Source organism: Zosterops lateralis (genome assembly GCF_965231275.1).
Source record: "Zosterops lateralis genome assembly, chromosome: 20".
In the NCBI taxonomy this organism is placed as follows: Eukaryota; Metazoa; Chordata; class Aves; order Passeriformes; family Zosteropidae; genus Zosterops; species Zosterops lateralis.
Genome location: NC_139780.1, coordinates 4793365 through 4810669, shown reverse-complemented (window position 1 = coordinate 4810669; position 17305 = coordinate 4793365). Strand labels below are relative to the sequence as shown.

Below are 17305 nucleotides of genomic sequence, written 5' to 3'. Positions count from 1 at the left end.
GAAGGAGGGCCTTCAAGATACTGAGATATTAAGAAAGATGAGATAGTAAGAAAAAATTCTTCCCTGTGGAGGTGGTGAGGCTCTGGCACAGGATACCCAGAGATGCTGTGGCTGCCCCTGGATCCCTGGAAGTGCCCAAGGCCAGGTTGAACAGGGCTTGGAGTAACCTGGGACAGTGGAAGGTGTCCCTGCCCATGGCAAGGGGTGTAATCAGATGAGTTTTAAAGTCCCTTCTACCCAAACCATTCCATGATTTTCTGATTCTTTCTGCAAATTATTTTTTTTCCAAGTTCCTGTTTCCCTTTAGTTTCAGTTTACTGTTCTGATTCACCATTTTCCAGATTCTTCCGTGGTTTAATCAGTGGCAACCTCAATGCAGCCCTTGAATGAGCTGCTTTAAAAGCTTTCTTGTTTGGACTAATGCACTGTATCTTTAGCTTTGGAATGGCTTTTATAAATAATTTGATGTAGCCAGTTGAAGTGGCCTGTGGGTAATCTGGGTGACAAATGTGTCTGTGCCACAGCCCTGAGACAGCTGGAAATGGTTCCAAGTTATTAATGCAGTTTAGTTCGCTGCAAGTTCTGGATTTATTTTGCAGCCTCTGAAGGATACTGTTCTCATATATGTACAAAAGGAATTGAGGATGGCATTAGGAAAATGGAACTTGCTTTTTATGATTTTAAATTGTGTAAAGACTGTAATTGCTGAGAAGTGAATGTGGAAAGGTGTTTCAGAATACACTGGGTGGTGAATGAAATTAGGGGACTTAACAACACTGGTGGAGCAAATGAACATCAAAATTATAAACTATAACTATCTGAACATGCCATTATTGGTTTTTATTATTATTACACACAATTCCATAACTCTCATCAACACATGGCATGCTTTTATCTTTTTGGAGACAGCACTGGTTTATGCTGTGTGGTTTAAACAAGGAACATTTATTTTATGCAGAGTTTTCCAAAGGTGAGAGGCTAAAATGTCGTGACTTAAGAAATGTTGCTTTCCCCATCTCCAGTGAGGGAATGTTTGTTACAGCAGGAAATGGGAATCCTTCAGAAAAAATTCTTAGAGTGGATGGGTGAAGAAACTGGTTTTGTTCTCTGTGGCAGAATAAATGTCCTGTGTGGCTGATGCAAAGTTATGCTGATTTTCCTCGAAGCTGTGGAAGTAGGGCATGTTGGGTGGAGACTGAAGAAAGAAATGAAAATAAACTTAGGAGTTGTTGAAAAATGAGGAGGATCTTCAACTTAAGAAAAAAAAAAAGGGTTTTAAAGGAAGAAGTTGCTGGGCTGGCAGACATTTATGATATAAATGACAGTGGGAAGTAGCAGTTAGAGAGGTCAGTTTGGGTGAGAAACTGTTTTCCTAAGGCATCCACAAATCCAGAGCTAATTGATACACCTGGTGGTTAAAAGCCTTTGGTGGGCACTGCTGGATTTGATGTCCTGCTTCAGGAGCTGGAAGGTCATAGATGCATGAACAGCTGGGGCTTACAGAAAATTGTACCAGCGGAATGGATATTTTACCTCTCTGAATGTTTAATTCTCATGTAGCCAAGGATATTGCAATTTTATTTTGAAGACTAATGTGACAGCTGCCTGATTTTACAGGAAAATTTTTGTTTTTCCTGGAACGTTTGTTTGTGTTTCCTTCACTTGACTGTTACACACGAGTCACTGACTCCCCATTTTCTTCCATGCCCTTTTCAGGCTGACTCTGCTTCCTTGCCCAAGAGGTCACGTCTGCCTGTGCCTGTAAGACCTTGCAGACCATTAGGAAATGTGCCTTTGAACTCGTGGCTGCACAAATCAGCTTCACAGCCACAGCATCCTTCCAGGGCACCTGGTGAAGGTCTGAGAGCCTGTGAAGTACAAACCAAACCATTTCAGGCACAGCCTAATGGGGAGTTACTGGATGAGTCTGGAGATGAAAACCTTCCAGAGGAGCCTGCACAGGGAGACACATCAGGGAGAGGTAAATAAAGAAAATCTGGTGTCTTGTGGTCCTGCCTGGAATAGTGGCAGCTTCTGTTGCAGCAGAAAGTAAACAGAAATCATCTTTATATATCCACAATACTGCTTAATCTTGCAAGTTTCTTGAGTAGACAAATATGTGTAGACCTTGAAAGAACACCTTTTCTTTCTGTTTGCCACTGAGATACAAAGCAGCTTTTCGTGGGACAAAAAGTGCTGTGTGCACGTGTGAAGTCTGTAATTCATGGCACATCACAGGGTGCCCACATTGCACACACATAAAAAATTCCCTTAATAAGATGCCAAGTTTAATGAAAACTTGTCTCTGTAATGGAGACAAGAGAATATAAAAATCCTGGTTTTGTTGATACTGGATAATTAAACTTTTCCAATATTCCACTGATCAGTCAAGTCAGCCGTGTCTGTTCCCACTGTGGCTGGGTTAATTTAAACTCAGTTGTTGACAAAGTACTGGGATCAGCAAAGTATGACAAATTGTAAGACACAGAGCAATGGGCGTTAGATAAAGATTTGGGGTGGTAGAAATATAAAAATGCACTTAGCAGTTAGATTAAAAACTGAGCAGGGGTGTGAAGGATAGGTAAGGGAGGGTGAATATAAAAATAAGACTCAGTCGAGGGGTGGGTGAGCCACTGCCAGACCCAGAGGTTGTAGAGATTGTTGTTAAAAATAACATTGTTGTGGTAAGGCACAGTTACGGTACAATTTATTGTAAATGCTTCAGGTGGTGGGACTGGAGCAGTGAATTCTGGTAGGTGCAAAATCCATGGAGAATCCTGAGACGGGCAGGACTTCTGAATTTGATCCTGGAAGGAATCAGGAGCTGCAGTCCTGTGATTTCCTTTCCACTCTGATTTTTTATCCTTGTTGTGCTGCACATTTGCTGATTCTGAGACTTGCTGTGGTGATTGCAGGAGATTGGTTTACGATCAATGCTCACATTGGAGAAACTTTTAAGCCTTTTCTCTAAGCTTAGCATAAAACATTTAAAAATGCACTAGAGATTGATTTACTGTTCCATTACAAAGGGGACCTACAAAAGTTTATCTTCATTTGTCAGTAGGAGCCTTTGCAATTAATTTTAAGTAGTTATATATTAGTTCAAGTATTTAAAGATACTTATATTATAAATAAGATTTTCCTTTTCCATACTGTCAGAAAATCAGGTTTGTGTCTGTGAGGTGATGAGTTTTTTTGCCTTTTTGATTTTATTTATTAGTTTGGTTGGTTTTGTTTTGGTTTTTTTCTAACTATCCCCACTTAATTTACTTTCAGTCTCTTACTGATTTCTATTTTACCTTTCCCCATGGTTCTCCAGTTGTCTCATTGCTCCAACTGGCTAATACTGAGACCCAGGTGGAGTTGCAAGATGTTGATCCAAGTACAGGGGACAAGAATGAAAATGTAAAGGACAAAAATCATCAAAACTGTCAAGGTAGAGCATTTATATGGTAGAGAATTTTTTTTTAAAAAAAGGAAATTTAAAAATTTCAGTTTCTTCTGGGTTGTACATTGCTTCAGGTAATCGTCTCCCTTGCTGTTATTTGTGGATTTTAAATCTAGTTTTCTTAGCTGCTCTGGATTAATTGCTCCAAGAATCCAAGTTGGTCTTTCAGGGTTGTGCTTTCAGAAGGGCCACAGGGATTTATGAGTCTGATTTCCAGTAAAAATAATGAGTTGTGTGCCTGACTCTGATCTCTGTTGCTAATGTCCTCACTTCTGAACTCCTCTCTGAATTAAATGTTTGTTACTGCTTCACCATCTAGTTCTGAACTATTGGAATGAAGCAGCTGAATGATAGAATTTTGCTTATCTGAATTATTTGAAGGCATTCAAGTAGGCTGAAACCTAATGGAATCATTTAATGAAAATGTAAATAGGCTTAGTGCTGTGTGTTCCATGTTTCTGCATCATCCATTAGTCTTTTTTGGGAGGGCTTGAGTAACCTGAATAACACTGGAGGGTGCAGAGGATATGGCCAAGTCTGTAATCCCTTGGTGTGCCAGGGTCGTTGTACCCTTTGGGGATGTGGGCACAGGTGCACAGGGAGCTCATTAATTCTCCTTTTTAATTAAAGGGCACTAAGTACATTAAAAACCATAGCCAGTGCTCTGATCTGAAATCTTCTTTATTAGTATCTGTTTTTATTTTCTCTGATTGTTATCTGGGATGATGCATGGAGTCAGAGTTTCAGAGTTTGAGTTCACCTGGTGTTGGGGTTTTTTGCCATCAGTGTCCCTGCAGCAGAAGTTAGAGAAGGAAGTGTTGCATTCCCTTCTTGTGTCCTCCAGGATTCATACCCAGGCACTTTCTTGGAAGCACTTCCTTCCTTTGGAATGCCACACAAAATGAGCAGAGTGCAGTGAGCATCCTCTGGCCTTGATCTCAGATCAGAAAATGGTTTGGGTTGGACCTTAAAAAGCTCATCCCATTCCATCCCTGCTATGGGCGGGGACACCTTCTGCTGCCCCAGGGCGCTCCAAACCCAACCTGGCCTTGGACCTTGTGGGGATGAGGCAGCCACAGCTTCTCTGAGCAGTGTTGATAGCTCAGAATCACAGCTTCATTTTATTCCAGCTTTTTGGTAATACTTATTTTTATTCTCTTGGTCTTGGGCTTTCCTCCAGAGCTGCTCCCCCTGAGTTTTTGTACTGATTTACAACTTGAACCTGGACATTCAAATTCTCCATGGAAACCAATCTGAAAGTATTGCAACCTGTCTGAAAGATCAATGAATTGGCTCCCAAAAGGGAAGTTCTAATTCATAGTGATCTTCTGCAGGACTAATAGGAGGGGAAAATTTAATTTACTGGTAACTAGAAAATAATCATTTTGCTGGCTACTTACACATACAGCCCTCGACATGCACAGAGCTATAAACATGGATTATCTGTAGGAATATATGGCTTTTATTGGGCTGAATCTGAGGTGATTGCATTACTTAGGGATGGCAAAGTCACCTGAGGGATGTGATGTTCATATCAATATGTGCCAGTAAAACCTTTAATAGCAAACACTTCAGTGGGGTTTGCTTAGAACACCTTTGAAAAAGAAGTTATTATAGCCTCCTTTTCAAATCTGACTGTTTTGTTGATAGCCTTTTTAAAATTCCACTGACTTTATGCTCCAAGTGATTTTGTATAGATTTTTGAGTGAGGAGAAGAAAAATATTTAATTAGAAGGTTTAGGAGAAACCATGTGAAGTCAGAGTCTCCTTTGCCTCATGTTTGAGGTTATCGTCTTTATGGCTGGAAAGGTCTGGGCTTGATGAGTGTCTGATTCAGGAGAGCACATGGCAAAAGGAATTTTCAAGCATTTGGGAAGAGAAAGTTGGTTATATTTTGAGTATTGTTTATTTGAAAGGTAATAAAGGGTTTGAAATGCTTGATGTGGAAACTGAATTAATGGCAAATCACAGAGAGAGGTCAAAAGTCCCAAACTAATAATGTATAGCTTGTAATTACCTACATTCTGCTATTATTGAATTGAAATAATTCATTTTAATGCTGTTAAGAACACAATGTCAGGTACAGAAATGCTATTATTCACATGCAAGCCTCCTGTTTTTCAGAAATGCAAAATCATCATGACGTTAGCAGTGAGAATATCCAGAATTCATCAAAAGAGGTGGATGAAGAGTTTTGTTCCATGGGACGCGAGGACATTGACTCAGCCCCTGCACATTCAGGCTCCAAGTGCCTGCCTGCTCACCAAGGGGGTGCAGCAGGGACTGATGCACTTGATGCCTGTGGAGCCACAGAGGATATAGAAGAATTGAAACAAAGGGTTAAGAATATGCAGTCTGAGCTTGAAAAGTACAAAGTGTTCCTGCTGCAGCTGCAGGGCTCTGACCAGGTCTTGTCCAGTGGAGTTTGCAATGGAGTTGTGAGTGAGGCAGCCCTGCCTGTGGAGGGGTTTGTCACACGAGTGCAAGATACAGCCATGGAAGGAGTCCAGACATCCTCTGGTGTCCCTCAGCTGGATTATGAGAGCCACACCAAAAATAGGGATTCTGAGTCTGATACGTGGGCAGCACAAAACCTTCAGGAGCTGCTGTTGGCCAATGAGGCAGAACTTGACAAAGAGCAAGTTGTGAATGTGCATCTGGATGAAGTGTATTCTCTTCAGAACAGTCTGAGGGCAGCATCACCATCCAAGTGAGTAAAACTGCTGCTCTTTGAGGTTCCCTTTTGTAAACAGCAATACCAAACAGCATAGGAAGGTGAGATGAGGATAATTTATTCACAAGTGTTGTTCCACTGAAGACTGAATTTCACTAACATTAGCATAAAGGAACTGAAATGTTTAGTTAAAAGACTACTAAGTACAAAACTGATAAATTGGTGTTATCATCTGCAGCTGTCCTGTGCCAGACACATCAGATCTGTCTCACCTCAGGCCCACAACTGTCTTTGCTGTCAGAGATCATCCCTTGAGCCAGCTCAGATCTCAGGTTACTGTGAGACAGCCTCACCTCTGTCATCAAAACACCACAGCTCTGCGGCACTCAGGGTATTTTCAGGTGCCAAGTGCAGGAAAATGAAGCACCCCATTTAAGACAGAAATGTTTCTGTAAGCAGTGGGCTGGCAGATTTGTGCTGGCCCTTCTGTTTGAGTGCCCAGGCTTGATATGTAAACATAAGATGTTCACGCTCTAGTTCCGATTTATTTTGCAGTCGAGGGCTGTAATGCCTTCCTGTGAAGGATGGGAGAGGAGATAAATATAGAAATTAATGAATGAAATTTTATAGCATAAGCTCATAAGCTGGAAAATCATTTATGGGAGGCTGAAAAGTATCAGTCTTGGATTTTGTATGGGAGTTGGGGCAGCATTTTGGCTATATATATGTACAAATTGCAAACATACAATGGGGGATCATAAGAGTGAAGCTTTTTCTAACATCCAGCCCCCTTTTCTCCCTTTTAAATATTGTTATTGTCCTGAGGGCCTGTGGAATACCAGAAATTGTAACAAAGAAAAGCATTCAGCCTTGTGCCTTTCTTCCAAATGCTTGAGTAGAAATATTTGGGGACAGTGAAAAGCCACCAGCATGGGCTGCTGTGTGTGTCTGAGTCTCACTGTTGTAAAATACAGTGGTGTTACAGAGTCCGTAGGAATTTACATCCCTTGAAAATATACCTCATCCATTTTACAAAGAAAGATCTGACTGTAAATTAAGGAGTTGAGACCCTGTGGTTCACTGTGAGGTTTTTATGGCCAGTGTGTAGGACAGGGTCATGAGTCACAAGTGACAGACCCCAAAATGAGTTATGCATCTCTTCCTATACAAATGACAGTAAAAACGCTGTAACAACTCACATCACCGTAGATTATGATTGATTTCCTACATCTTCTAACATAGTCTCTCCTTTTTTTTTCCTGCTAATGGATGATTCTGGAGAAAAAGCTCTACCTGTGGTACAGACAGTGGCAGTACAAAGGGGATGCCTACATTTGCAAGCATAAATTCAATAAATAAATTCAGTTGATCTGAGTTGCAATTTATATCCTGGCTTGTGGAGTACAGGAGTTTGGGCACCACAGTGCTTGTCACTGTTTTTTTGCAATAGACATACAGAGATGTGGAGAATTTTCAGACTGGGTGAAACCATCAGTTCAGGAAGTCCAGTACTGTGGTTCTGGCAGGAAGTAGATAAAGTTTCAGAGAAGGGACAGTTGTCTGCTTCCATAGGGAGTTCAGAAAACCACAAAACACCAAACCAGAAAAAAAATCCCCAACCAGTCTGGAAAAATATGTGTATTCTTGAAAATTCTGTACATATATTCACTCTTACTGAGTTTAATTTGGCACCTCTGCTGCCATCCATGTTCTTTCCAAGCAGGCCACCAAGTCATCCCGTTAGTTTTGGCCCATTTTATAAATGATGCAGTTAAGTGAAGGAGGATAATCTCTAAATACCAAACTCAACAGTCAGAGACAATGCATCCCTCATTATGGCCGTTAAAAGCATTTTAAAAGCAAATTGAGCCACATAAAAGAATAGTTTAGGAATATAAGCTTAATTCCCTTTTTATTCCTATTTAAATGTCATTTATGGCCAGCAAGCTTTACAGCTAATTTCATTTTCTCAGATATGACTCGTTAGTTCACTCACAAGTTCGGGAGCTGTCCTTCCAGTGCCAGCAGATCAAGGAGATCCGCTGTGGCTGTGTCACCTACCACCAGCACCTCACCAGCCTGGTGAAGGCCTTTGAGGAGCTGCTCCAGGCCAGTGATGTTGATTATGATGTTGCTGAAGGTTTCCGTGAGCAGCTGAAGCAGAGTGTGCTGCTGTTTGAGAAGCTGGAGATGACGTTCCTCTACGGTGAGCAGCAATGTTTTGTGCTTGTTGTCACACAGATTAACCCCCTCCAAATGGGAAGGGTTTTATTTGCCTGTTGGTGGAAGAAAGCCTTCCTTGCTGTTGGTTGGTTTAAGGTGGTTTGTGGGGAGGACTTGTCATGGAAGGTAAAATTTTTATGATCCAACAAGAATCACAGTGTTGTAAGGGACCTCTGGAGATCATCCCATCCAAGGGTCACCTGTAGCAGGTGCCACAGGAAGGTGTCCAGGTGGGTGTGGAACAGCAGAGAGGGATACTCCACACCATCCCTGGGCACCTGTTCCACCCTCAATATAAAGAATTTCTTCCTCATGTTGAGGTGGAACATCTTGTGTTTTAGCATATGGCCATTGCTCCATGACTGGATTTTACTGTAGTAGCTGTACTCTTTATTGACGTTTGCTGTTTGAGGTCATCTCAACACTGGCATATTTTAACTGTCCAAAATACAGTGTTATATAGAAGTTTTGTTACACATAGCTTCAGGGTTTCCTGTTTATAGGACAGCCCAGCTGGCTGATGAAGACACCTGGGGACATGAGTTAGTGCTGTGCCTGGCAGTGCTGGGGTAACAGTTGAACTCAGTGATCTAAGATTTCCAACCTAAATTATTCCATGATATTTTCCTAAGGGACCTGCATCTTGCTGCCTGCTAGTCTGGCTGGTGGAGAAATGTACACTGCCTTTCATAAGAGAGCTAAAATACAACCATGTTTTGGAAAATGAGCATCACAACTGACATTTGGCACTTGAAGGAAGAGTATTGTCGTTATTTACGACATGAAAGAACCACACTCACCTGTCAGGTTGAAGTGAGGAAAAGAAGGAAAGTTTATTATGATTTGGGGTTTAAATAGGATTTGGAATTTGATCAAGGATTGGAGGACAGGAGGAACACCTCTCTGACCCCAGTGGTCAATTCAGAAGTCCATCACAGAGAGGAATGAAAACAATCTACTTTGTTTATGGTATATGCATGAGAGACTCCACTAGAAGGTATGTAAACAAGATCATCAGAAGGCTATAAATCAGGGCAACAGAATATAACCTGCATGTTGCCTTCAGTCTGCAGTTTGAAGAAAGTTAGCAGGAAAGGGATGAGAAAGGGATGCTGTTGTGAGGAGCTGCAAGCAAGACCTTTTCCTGGTGTCACAAGTGCTGCTCTTGCTGACCCAAAAAACCAGCAATCCTTCACAGGTGTCAGCTGCAGGAGAGCCATCTCCAAAAACACTTGAGGTGCCTGAGACAGGGACCTGACCCTCACATCCTCCTGGAATTGGCTCTGGGAGCTGCCTTTGTTCAGCCTCCTTTGAGGCCCAGCCATGGCATGATCTGTGTTCTGCCTTTCATTACAGACCGTGGCAGGATGTTGCAGTTTTGATTGCTCATATAAAGCAGCTGTGTATGAGGAAAAGGTATTACAGCCTTGTGTCATAGCAGGGTAATAAAAGATTGAGTGTATTCAACGATTTCGGTGGCTACAGAGATTCCTTGCATTGCAAATGAGAAGACTGTAGTGAATAAACATTAAATGCCTTTAAACCAACAGATGGTATCCTATATACTACAAAAAGTCACTGACAGCCGAGACAATTCAATATATCTAACACAATGGTGCTGCCTTGAATCACACATTAAAGTAAAATGATGTTTGTAGGGTTGTAAAGAACATCCAGTGTGCTAAGAATTGACTGTAAAGAAGAGGCATGAACAGCTGTCTGTCTCTGCATTTCCATCCTGACCTTCAGTTCATTCTCCTGAAATTTCAACTGTGCAACTCTTCCCTGCCACTTTTGCTTAATTGCACAAAAAATTTAAAATATGGGGAGCCAAGGTGACACCACCAGGCTCTTATTTCTTTATTCGAATTAGTGTCTGAGTCCAGACCTCTTGCACTGAATTGTGCCTGTGCTCACACACAATTCCACAGAGAATGTTGCAGGCAAAATCCTGTGTGTGCTCCTTCATTAAGGATGACTGGTTAGCCTGACTCCAAAACAAGCACAAAAAATCCAGGTGCAATGGAATTTTTTATGTATAAATGTTACTAAAGAAGTAACAACATGTGTCCATAATCCTTTTGCCATATAACACAATTATTTCAAATTGGTGTGCTAATTAAAACACCAAGGCTGTAAAATCTGGCACCTGTGGTCCCTGATAATTTTTTTTTGTGAGTTCCAGAGGAAGCTATTGCTTTGTTGCTGGGCTATAAATAGTTTTGCTCATGTACACCATTTGACACTAATACAAAGTGTGTTAGTATCTGTTGACTCCTCTAATTTTCTCATTAATTTACCACTCTGTATTTAAATAGAGTAACATGGAGGGGGAAAAATTGTAATTCTCAGTATGTGTTTCTAATCAGCTGTTTCTGCTTTGCAGGAGAGTCAATTGGTACAGAAGTCACTATACTTTATGAATTAGCTCAAAGGTAAGAGTGCAACTGAATGTTTAGCAGTAGTATGGCTGTTTCATAAATTGATAAGGATACTCCATGTTTTGTAGCATGTTTAGCTGTTTGGCAGGGCTTTGCTTATTAATATCTATTTTGTTACTAAAACACCCATTGAAAACAGGCTAAGACATTTTTTCCTCACTTCTCACCAAGCAGGTGAGATACTGAAAGAGAAACATTGTGCCACCAGGATCATTCTTTTTATGAACAAAAGTAACCATGTCCATAATCCAGTGTGGATATATGTGGATATATGTGGATAATGTCATGCTGAGCCATGATCCTGGTGCAGGCGCCAGGGGGGACAGTCCCTCCCTGTGTGTCCCCACGCCCTTGGGGCTGGCTGGGGGTCACTCAAGTGCAGCACTGCTGCAGTTCATTGTCAGAGCACCTCGATGCTGAAGGTGAAGAGAGCAGGTGTTATTGTGCTGTGTTTGTTGGTTTTCTGCCAGCTTGGGGTTCTTCTGTGCTACAGAAATCCTTAGCTGCCTGTTCAAGGCAGCTCGAGGTCCCCTGAACACAAAGGTGACTGCCTGGTGCTGGAAAATACAAAATAGGCTGGAGGGCCAGTGATTATTCCTGCTGACTACAGTGAGCTCTGAATTTCACTCTTGATACAACCTCTGATGTGCAGTGATTATTCATCCCCCTGCCACATCAATTCACCTGTAAATCTGTGTAAATTTGGCACCCTCTGTTCGTGCTTTCCAGAGTCACAGAATAACTTTTATATTTTAAACTGTTTTGTTTGGCTCCAAAGGAATAATGAGAAGAATGCCACCATGTACCAGAGTCTGCAGGGTGAGTCTCCTGTGCCATCTGCTCTTCACAGCTCGTCTGACTTTGACTTGTCAGAGAAGTCTCCTCTTGGCTCACCTGAGCACAGGCATGACCTGGAAGGCCAGCACAGCATGCTGCCACTTCTGCCAAGCAAGTTTCCTCCAGGTAATGTTTTTTCCCCACAGAAGATTTGCTGGATATTGGGAAAAGCTGATAAATAACACACAAGGGAACTAATTAAGAAATAATGAAGAATGTTTGTCTGCCTCAGCTTTCCCATTCCTCACATAATCATTGCAATTTCAGTGATAAGGCACACAGAGATGGCAACCAGCTGAACTACCCTGTTTGAGGCACTATAAAGTGTGTTAGTTTGTGTCCTTGTTGTTTTAGGCTCCCAGTTTTTACATTGCTCCAGACACTCTTTAAATAGACAAGTTATAAGGTGAAAATAGACAATTGTCGAGGGATTATTATGTGGAAAAGGAAAGATTTTCCAATTTTATAGAAGCCAGTGTTGTGTTTCCTTGAGAATTGTTAAGTGCTGCATAATTAATAAGTGGTGTCATGTTTGACCTGGATAGTTCCACTAAACACAAGTGATGCTTGCAGTACTTTATCGGCAGCAATGAAAATTTAATAGCTGAGCTGGCACATCCTGTTCAGGGAGAAATATTGCAGAGTAAACCAGGAGTGTGTGACATGGATAAACTGACACATCACACAGTGACAGGTACAACAGATCGGCTCCTGAGTCAGGATGAAACTTGCAGCCAAGGGAAGAAAAATTGTAGAATGGCAAAGCAAGAAGGAAAAGGTACAGTAATGAAACTTGATGCAACAGATTTCTTTATTGTGGAGTGCATTGTGTAAGTCAAAGTCAAATTTCTCTCTGAGCTACTCTGGGAGCTTCCTATTGTTGTGAGGAAAAATGTGTGCTGGCGGCGTGTCGAGCCGGAATGTGGAGCTGCATTGCAGACCTTTGGATTCCTTCCTCAGTACAGAGAATGTTTATGTAGATAAAATTGTTATCTGTTCCAACTTTTGTAGGAAGAAGAAATCTGAAGAGCCTTAAAACTCTGGGCCATTGTTTAAGTTAGAATGTAGAGTAGGAGTTCTCACTGAATGCATGGTTGGAACACTGTATAGGAAAAGAGTGTTGTGGAGTCAGATATTCAATATCTGCCATTTTTAACAGCTCTGTGTCATCTTTTAGGATTAGCACCCATTAGATTTGACAAGAGCACATAGTGTAAAAGAATACAGTCATCTGCTCTAAATAAGAAGTGGTCTCTTGCTTTATTTAGAGTTATTAATGGAGCATCTGCAAGAAATTAGAATCCTGAGACAGCGTTTAGAATACTCCATAAAAACTAATGAGAGGCTGAGGAAGCAGCTTGAGAGACAAGTAACAGACAAGGAACTAGATCAAGGTAAGAATTCATTTGGTGAGAAACTGAATCCATCTTTCCTGCTGAGAGCCTGAGGGATCAAATGCCACTGGAAAGGTTTGGCACTGCTGTTCTCTGTTGCTGGTGTTCAGCATCTCTGAAAGCCAGGCTCTGAGGTGGATTTAAAACCTTTCACGAGTAGCCAGCTCTCACTAAAGATGCTTTTGGAGCACCATTTGAAGCACCCCATCCCTGTATTTTTCTACACTTTGCTTCAGTCTCCTTCCCACCTTTTCCCCCATAGGAAAATTGATTAATATGCAATATTACTCAGACTGGAAGCAGGTAATAAATACAGACATACTTTCCTTTTCCTCAGTTCCACTGGTATTGACATTAGATTCATTATGTTTTACATCATCCCCATGATCCATTTCTGTTGTTGTTTAAATGGAGGCAACCTGCACATGGCAGTTTGCTTTCAGGGATAATTTACAGTGATGGAAAGGTGGATAAAAAGCATCCATTTCATTCGTGAAGTATTTACACTGCTGGAAAGGCATTCTGTGCTCATGAAATAACCACACTGAAACACTTCCAACTCTTTTACAGCTTCATAAAGATTCTGGCAAGGGCATCCATTAATGCAGTGAAAGTATATTTTCTTTATAAACTGTCTTATGCCTTCCATCTGTCTTCTTGTTGCCTTAGCACATCTACCACTGCGTGCAGGAGAAATTTGGGAAACTAAAGGAAAAAAGCAACTACCTGTTAGAACAGCTCCTTTTTGTCACTGTGTTCTTTCAGTTCTTGTTTTCTCTCTGTATCAAAGATCTCTTTCATGCTATCAGATATGCACATGCTCTCTTGCTGGTGGTGTTCTTTTTTCCTGATAGATGAACTTTCTCTGACTTTCAGCATAAAAAGAAATTTTTAAGTGAACCTGAAAGGATTCCCAAGGGCTTGTGGGGATGGCCTTAAGCTGAAGGACGGCAGGTTAAGATTGGATATCAGGAAGGAATTGTTCCCTGTGAGGGTGGGCAGGCCCTGGCACAGGGTGCCCAGAGAAGCTGTGGCTGCCCCTGGACCCCTGAAGTGTCCCAGGCCAGGCTGGACATTGGGGCTTGGAGCAGCCTGGGACAGTGGAAGGTGTCCCTGCCCGTGGCAGGGGATTGGAACTAGTTAAACTTTAAAGTGCCTTCCAACCCAAACCATTCTATGGCTTGCATTCAACGTTTTTGCTTTTAACTGAATTTCCTTGGTTTGTTTTGTTTTAAAACACAAGGCCGAGTTGTAACATACTTAATTGTTTATGGCAATCTGCTAAATTCATGGTATTGGATTGTTTGTTCAACAAAAGTTATTGCATAGATTTATTCTTGTCTGATAAATATTGTATGGATGTATATACACACATCTGCCCACTGTTCTTGCCATGTTATTTTTAATATTTAGATTCTTTAAGTATTTAAATGCCTCTGGGCTTCCAGTATCCTATAAATGACTCAAATGCTGGTAATGACTACATCATTCCTGTTGAGCTGAGGCTTGCAGTGCAAGTGGAACTAAAATAATTGCTTCAATCATTTCAAGTGTTAGGCTCCAAAATAAAATCAAAGGTTTAATTTTGAGTGTCCTGGGTTTCAAATGTTCTTAACAGCAGTTAACATTAAAAGGGGGTTTGTTTGCTTTTTTTAACCCACAAGTAGCTGATGTTTCTACTCAGAGTTCTCTTCAGCTTTTGAATGGCTTTATTTTGCTTTCCCTGGGAGTGAATATTTCCTTCTCCATTGCTGTGATTTTCAATAGTGCCTTTCTTTCAGTCGGTGTTTCCTTTGAAACCTTCAAGGTATGCTTCCTTAGCACTCACTTTTTCAGCACAAAACTGAATGAAAACTCAAGTGTATTGCAATTGTAGGCCCTGATGCTCCACTTTCCTCTGGTTAGATGGACCTTTGCCTCTGTGGAGAGAGTAATTGATGTCAGCAGGACTCTGCACAGAAGTAGCAGTCTCAATAGTGGGTCAAATTGTGGGATTGTGGCCCTATTACCACTGGCTCTGCATTATCCCTTATTATGTAAGATAACCAATAGTTATATTCTAAAGCCTTTCAGTAGAACTGTGATAGCATAACTTTTCAAAGAGGATAAAGCTGGGTGATGGGCAATAAATTAAATTAGAATCAAGATGAGACCATCAAGCAGTTGCCACTTCAACTTGGATTGCTTTGTTACAGTCTGAAAGGAGAAAGCCTTTTGAGTTCACATAGCTGCCTCAACTCTTTAACATATAGATAGTAAAATGCCATTAGTGCCAGGCTTCCAGAGCCTTTGAGTCTTTCAGCAGTGACAAGAGGTTCATATCATGGCACACTACATCCCAGTTAGGTAGTGGGTAAAAGCTTCAATTGGGATTACAATAAAATGAGATTACTCAGAGGAAGTGCAGCACATCAAATTGAATTGAACTGCCAGAGCTGAAAGGCATCCTCCTCATACATTCAGCTAATTTTTTTTGCCAGCTGGTTATTTCTCTATTAACCAAATAGTTGACATTCATGTACTTATCTCAGGCTTTAAAGTGTGGGAGATACTGGGATAACCAATCAGCTGAAAAATGCTTTTAATTCCAGTGGGTCCTGAAGTGTTTTACTCACTATGAGGAGGTTACAAAGGGCAATAACAATGACTTGACTTGCATTTCAGAGGCAGCACCTTGAGAGTGGGATGTGGCACTTTGCAGGCTGTGCTGCACCAGTGCACATCACTGGGGGGTGACTGGCACCACTGCAGTGCATTGAGGATTGCCTGGGCTGGGATTTAACTGGCTGGATACAGGATTTAACACTTAGATTCACTTGGCTGGTGCAGTAAGATGCTCAGAGCAGGATTCATCACCCTTATGGTTGTCAAAGTCAGACATTTAATTGCTGCCACTTATCCAGAGCTTCTTGTGGAGGCAGTGGAGGGAAACCCAGCTCATGGAGGACAGGGGATCTCATCCTCAGAGCTGTGAGGAGAGGAGACACAGGGCGAGTTGAGCTCTGGAGGGGCCTGTTCCTCCCCATGGCTGCTGATGGCTGATCAGGACTGGCTCAATTATCTAAAATTTAGAAACACAGGTTTAAGAGGGATAATCTTCATCCCAGTGATCACAGATGGGCTCTGAGTTTGTAATCCGAGGCCAAGACAGTGACTCCAGCCTTGTGCTCTTGCCTGTGTGGTAACAGATCTATCACCAGACTGTTCCCAAGCCTCTCTGCATTAACCCCTGGGGATTAGCTGGTAGAAGCTCATTGTTCTCTCACTAAATACAATGGACTATGAGCAGAGCAAGACTAAAATACGTGGTAAACCCTCCTACAATTTTCTTTTCAAATCATAGCAATGTCACAAAATACTCTTGCATTTTGTCCTGTTGGGATTTTAGCTGATAGGTAAAGACTGCCAGGGATAATTCTGCAATTTTAGTAATAGTTGCCCAGCAATGAGAGGCACTTGTGCTGCACAGGGCTTTGGATTACTTGGCATTAACCTGAGCTGCCTTTTAGCCTGTAGTGATAACCTTCAAAATATATAGGGGAGAAATAGCTTTTATAGCATGTTTTTCTGCAATTTTAAAAATTGTTCTTGTCTGGAAAGTTTAATCTTTAATGACCTAGAGATGACTCATAAATCATCTTTTATGTATATATTTATAGGTTCTGCAAACATTTTTATCCATGGCTCAGAGCAGCATAATTCCCTGACTTCTGAAATACATTTCCTGAGGAAGCAAAATCAAGTTCTGAATGCAATGCTAGCAAAAGGATCTAGAGGTAAAAATGTAAACTGTTCTTTACAGGAGTAGCCTGCAACTCATCCCAGATCAGAAAACAATAAAATATTCACAGTCCACTCATTAAATTGACTTAACCATTCTTTGCACCCCTGAAATTCCATGCTCAACCATAAGCATTCAAGCTGGGATTAGCAATAATGGAGCACCAGCTGTTTTTTTCAGATATTCTCCGAAAAAGCTGATTTAGTTAAAAATCAGAGCCTTTAGTGCATTCTGGGCATTGCAGATACCTTGTGGTTCTTGTTTCAGATAAACAGAAGGAAAATGAAAAGTTAAGAGAATCTCTTTCTAAGAAGAATGCAATCCTTGAGCATCTTCAGGAGGACCATGAATGCATCAAGAAAGAAAACGAAAAGTTGCAAAAGCAAATTTGCCAAAAGGAAGATGAGATCAGATACCTGACGTGTCAGATTTACAGCAGTCGCAATGAGCTGAACAGGTATTGATTCTGTCCCCATTTAAAGAGTCATTTAGAGAAAAGCTGTCAGT

The 17305-nt window shown here is 41.3% G+C and overlaps 1 protein-coding gene across 7 annotated transcripts in view; it reads left to right on the top strand.

Moving 5' to 3' along the window:
• CDK5RAP2 (CDK5 regulatory subunit associated protein 2) overlaps positions 1 to 17305 on the top strand; it is a 70072-nt gene that overhangs the window by 39913 nt on the left and 12854 nt on the right. For 6 of the 7 annotated variants that reach the window (XM_083875598.1, XM_083875597.1, XM_083875596.1 and 3 more), the window contains 9 exons: positions 1717 to 1981; positions 3320 to 3436; positions 5573 to 6158; positions 8096 to 8328; positions 10732 to 10780; positions 11565 to 11749; positions 12892 to 13017; positions 16677 to 16793; positions 17066 to 17255. In XM_083875598.1, coding sequence (XP_083731724.1) covers positions 1717 to 1981; positions 3320 to 3436; positions 5573 to 6158; positions 8096 to 8328; positions 10732 to 10780; positions 11565 to 11749; positions 12892 to 13017; positions 16677 to 16793; positions 17066 to 17255 — 1868 coding nt within the window. The remainder of the gene's footprint in view (positions 1 to 1716; positions 1982 to 3319; positions 3437 to 5572; positions 6159 to 8095; positions 8329 to 10731; positions 10781 to 11564; positions 11750 to 12891; positions 13018 to 16676; positions 16794 to 17065; positions 17256 to 17305) is intronic. The other variant, XM_083875599.1, reaches the window with a different exon arrangement.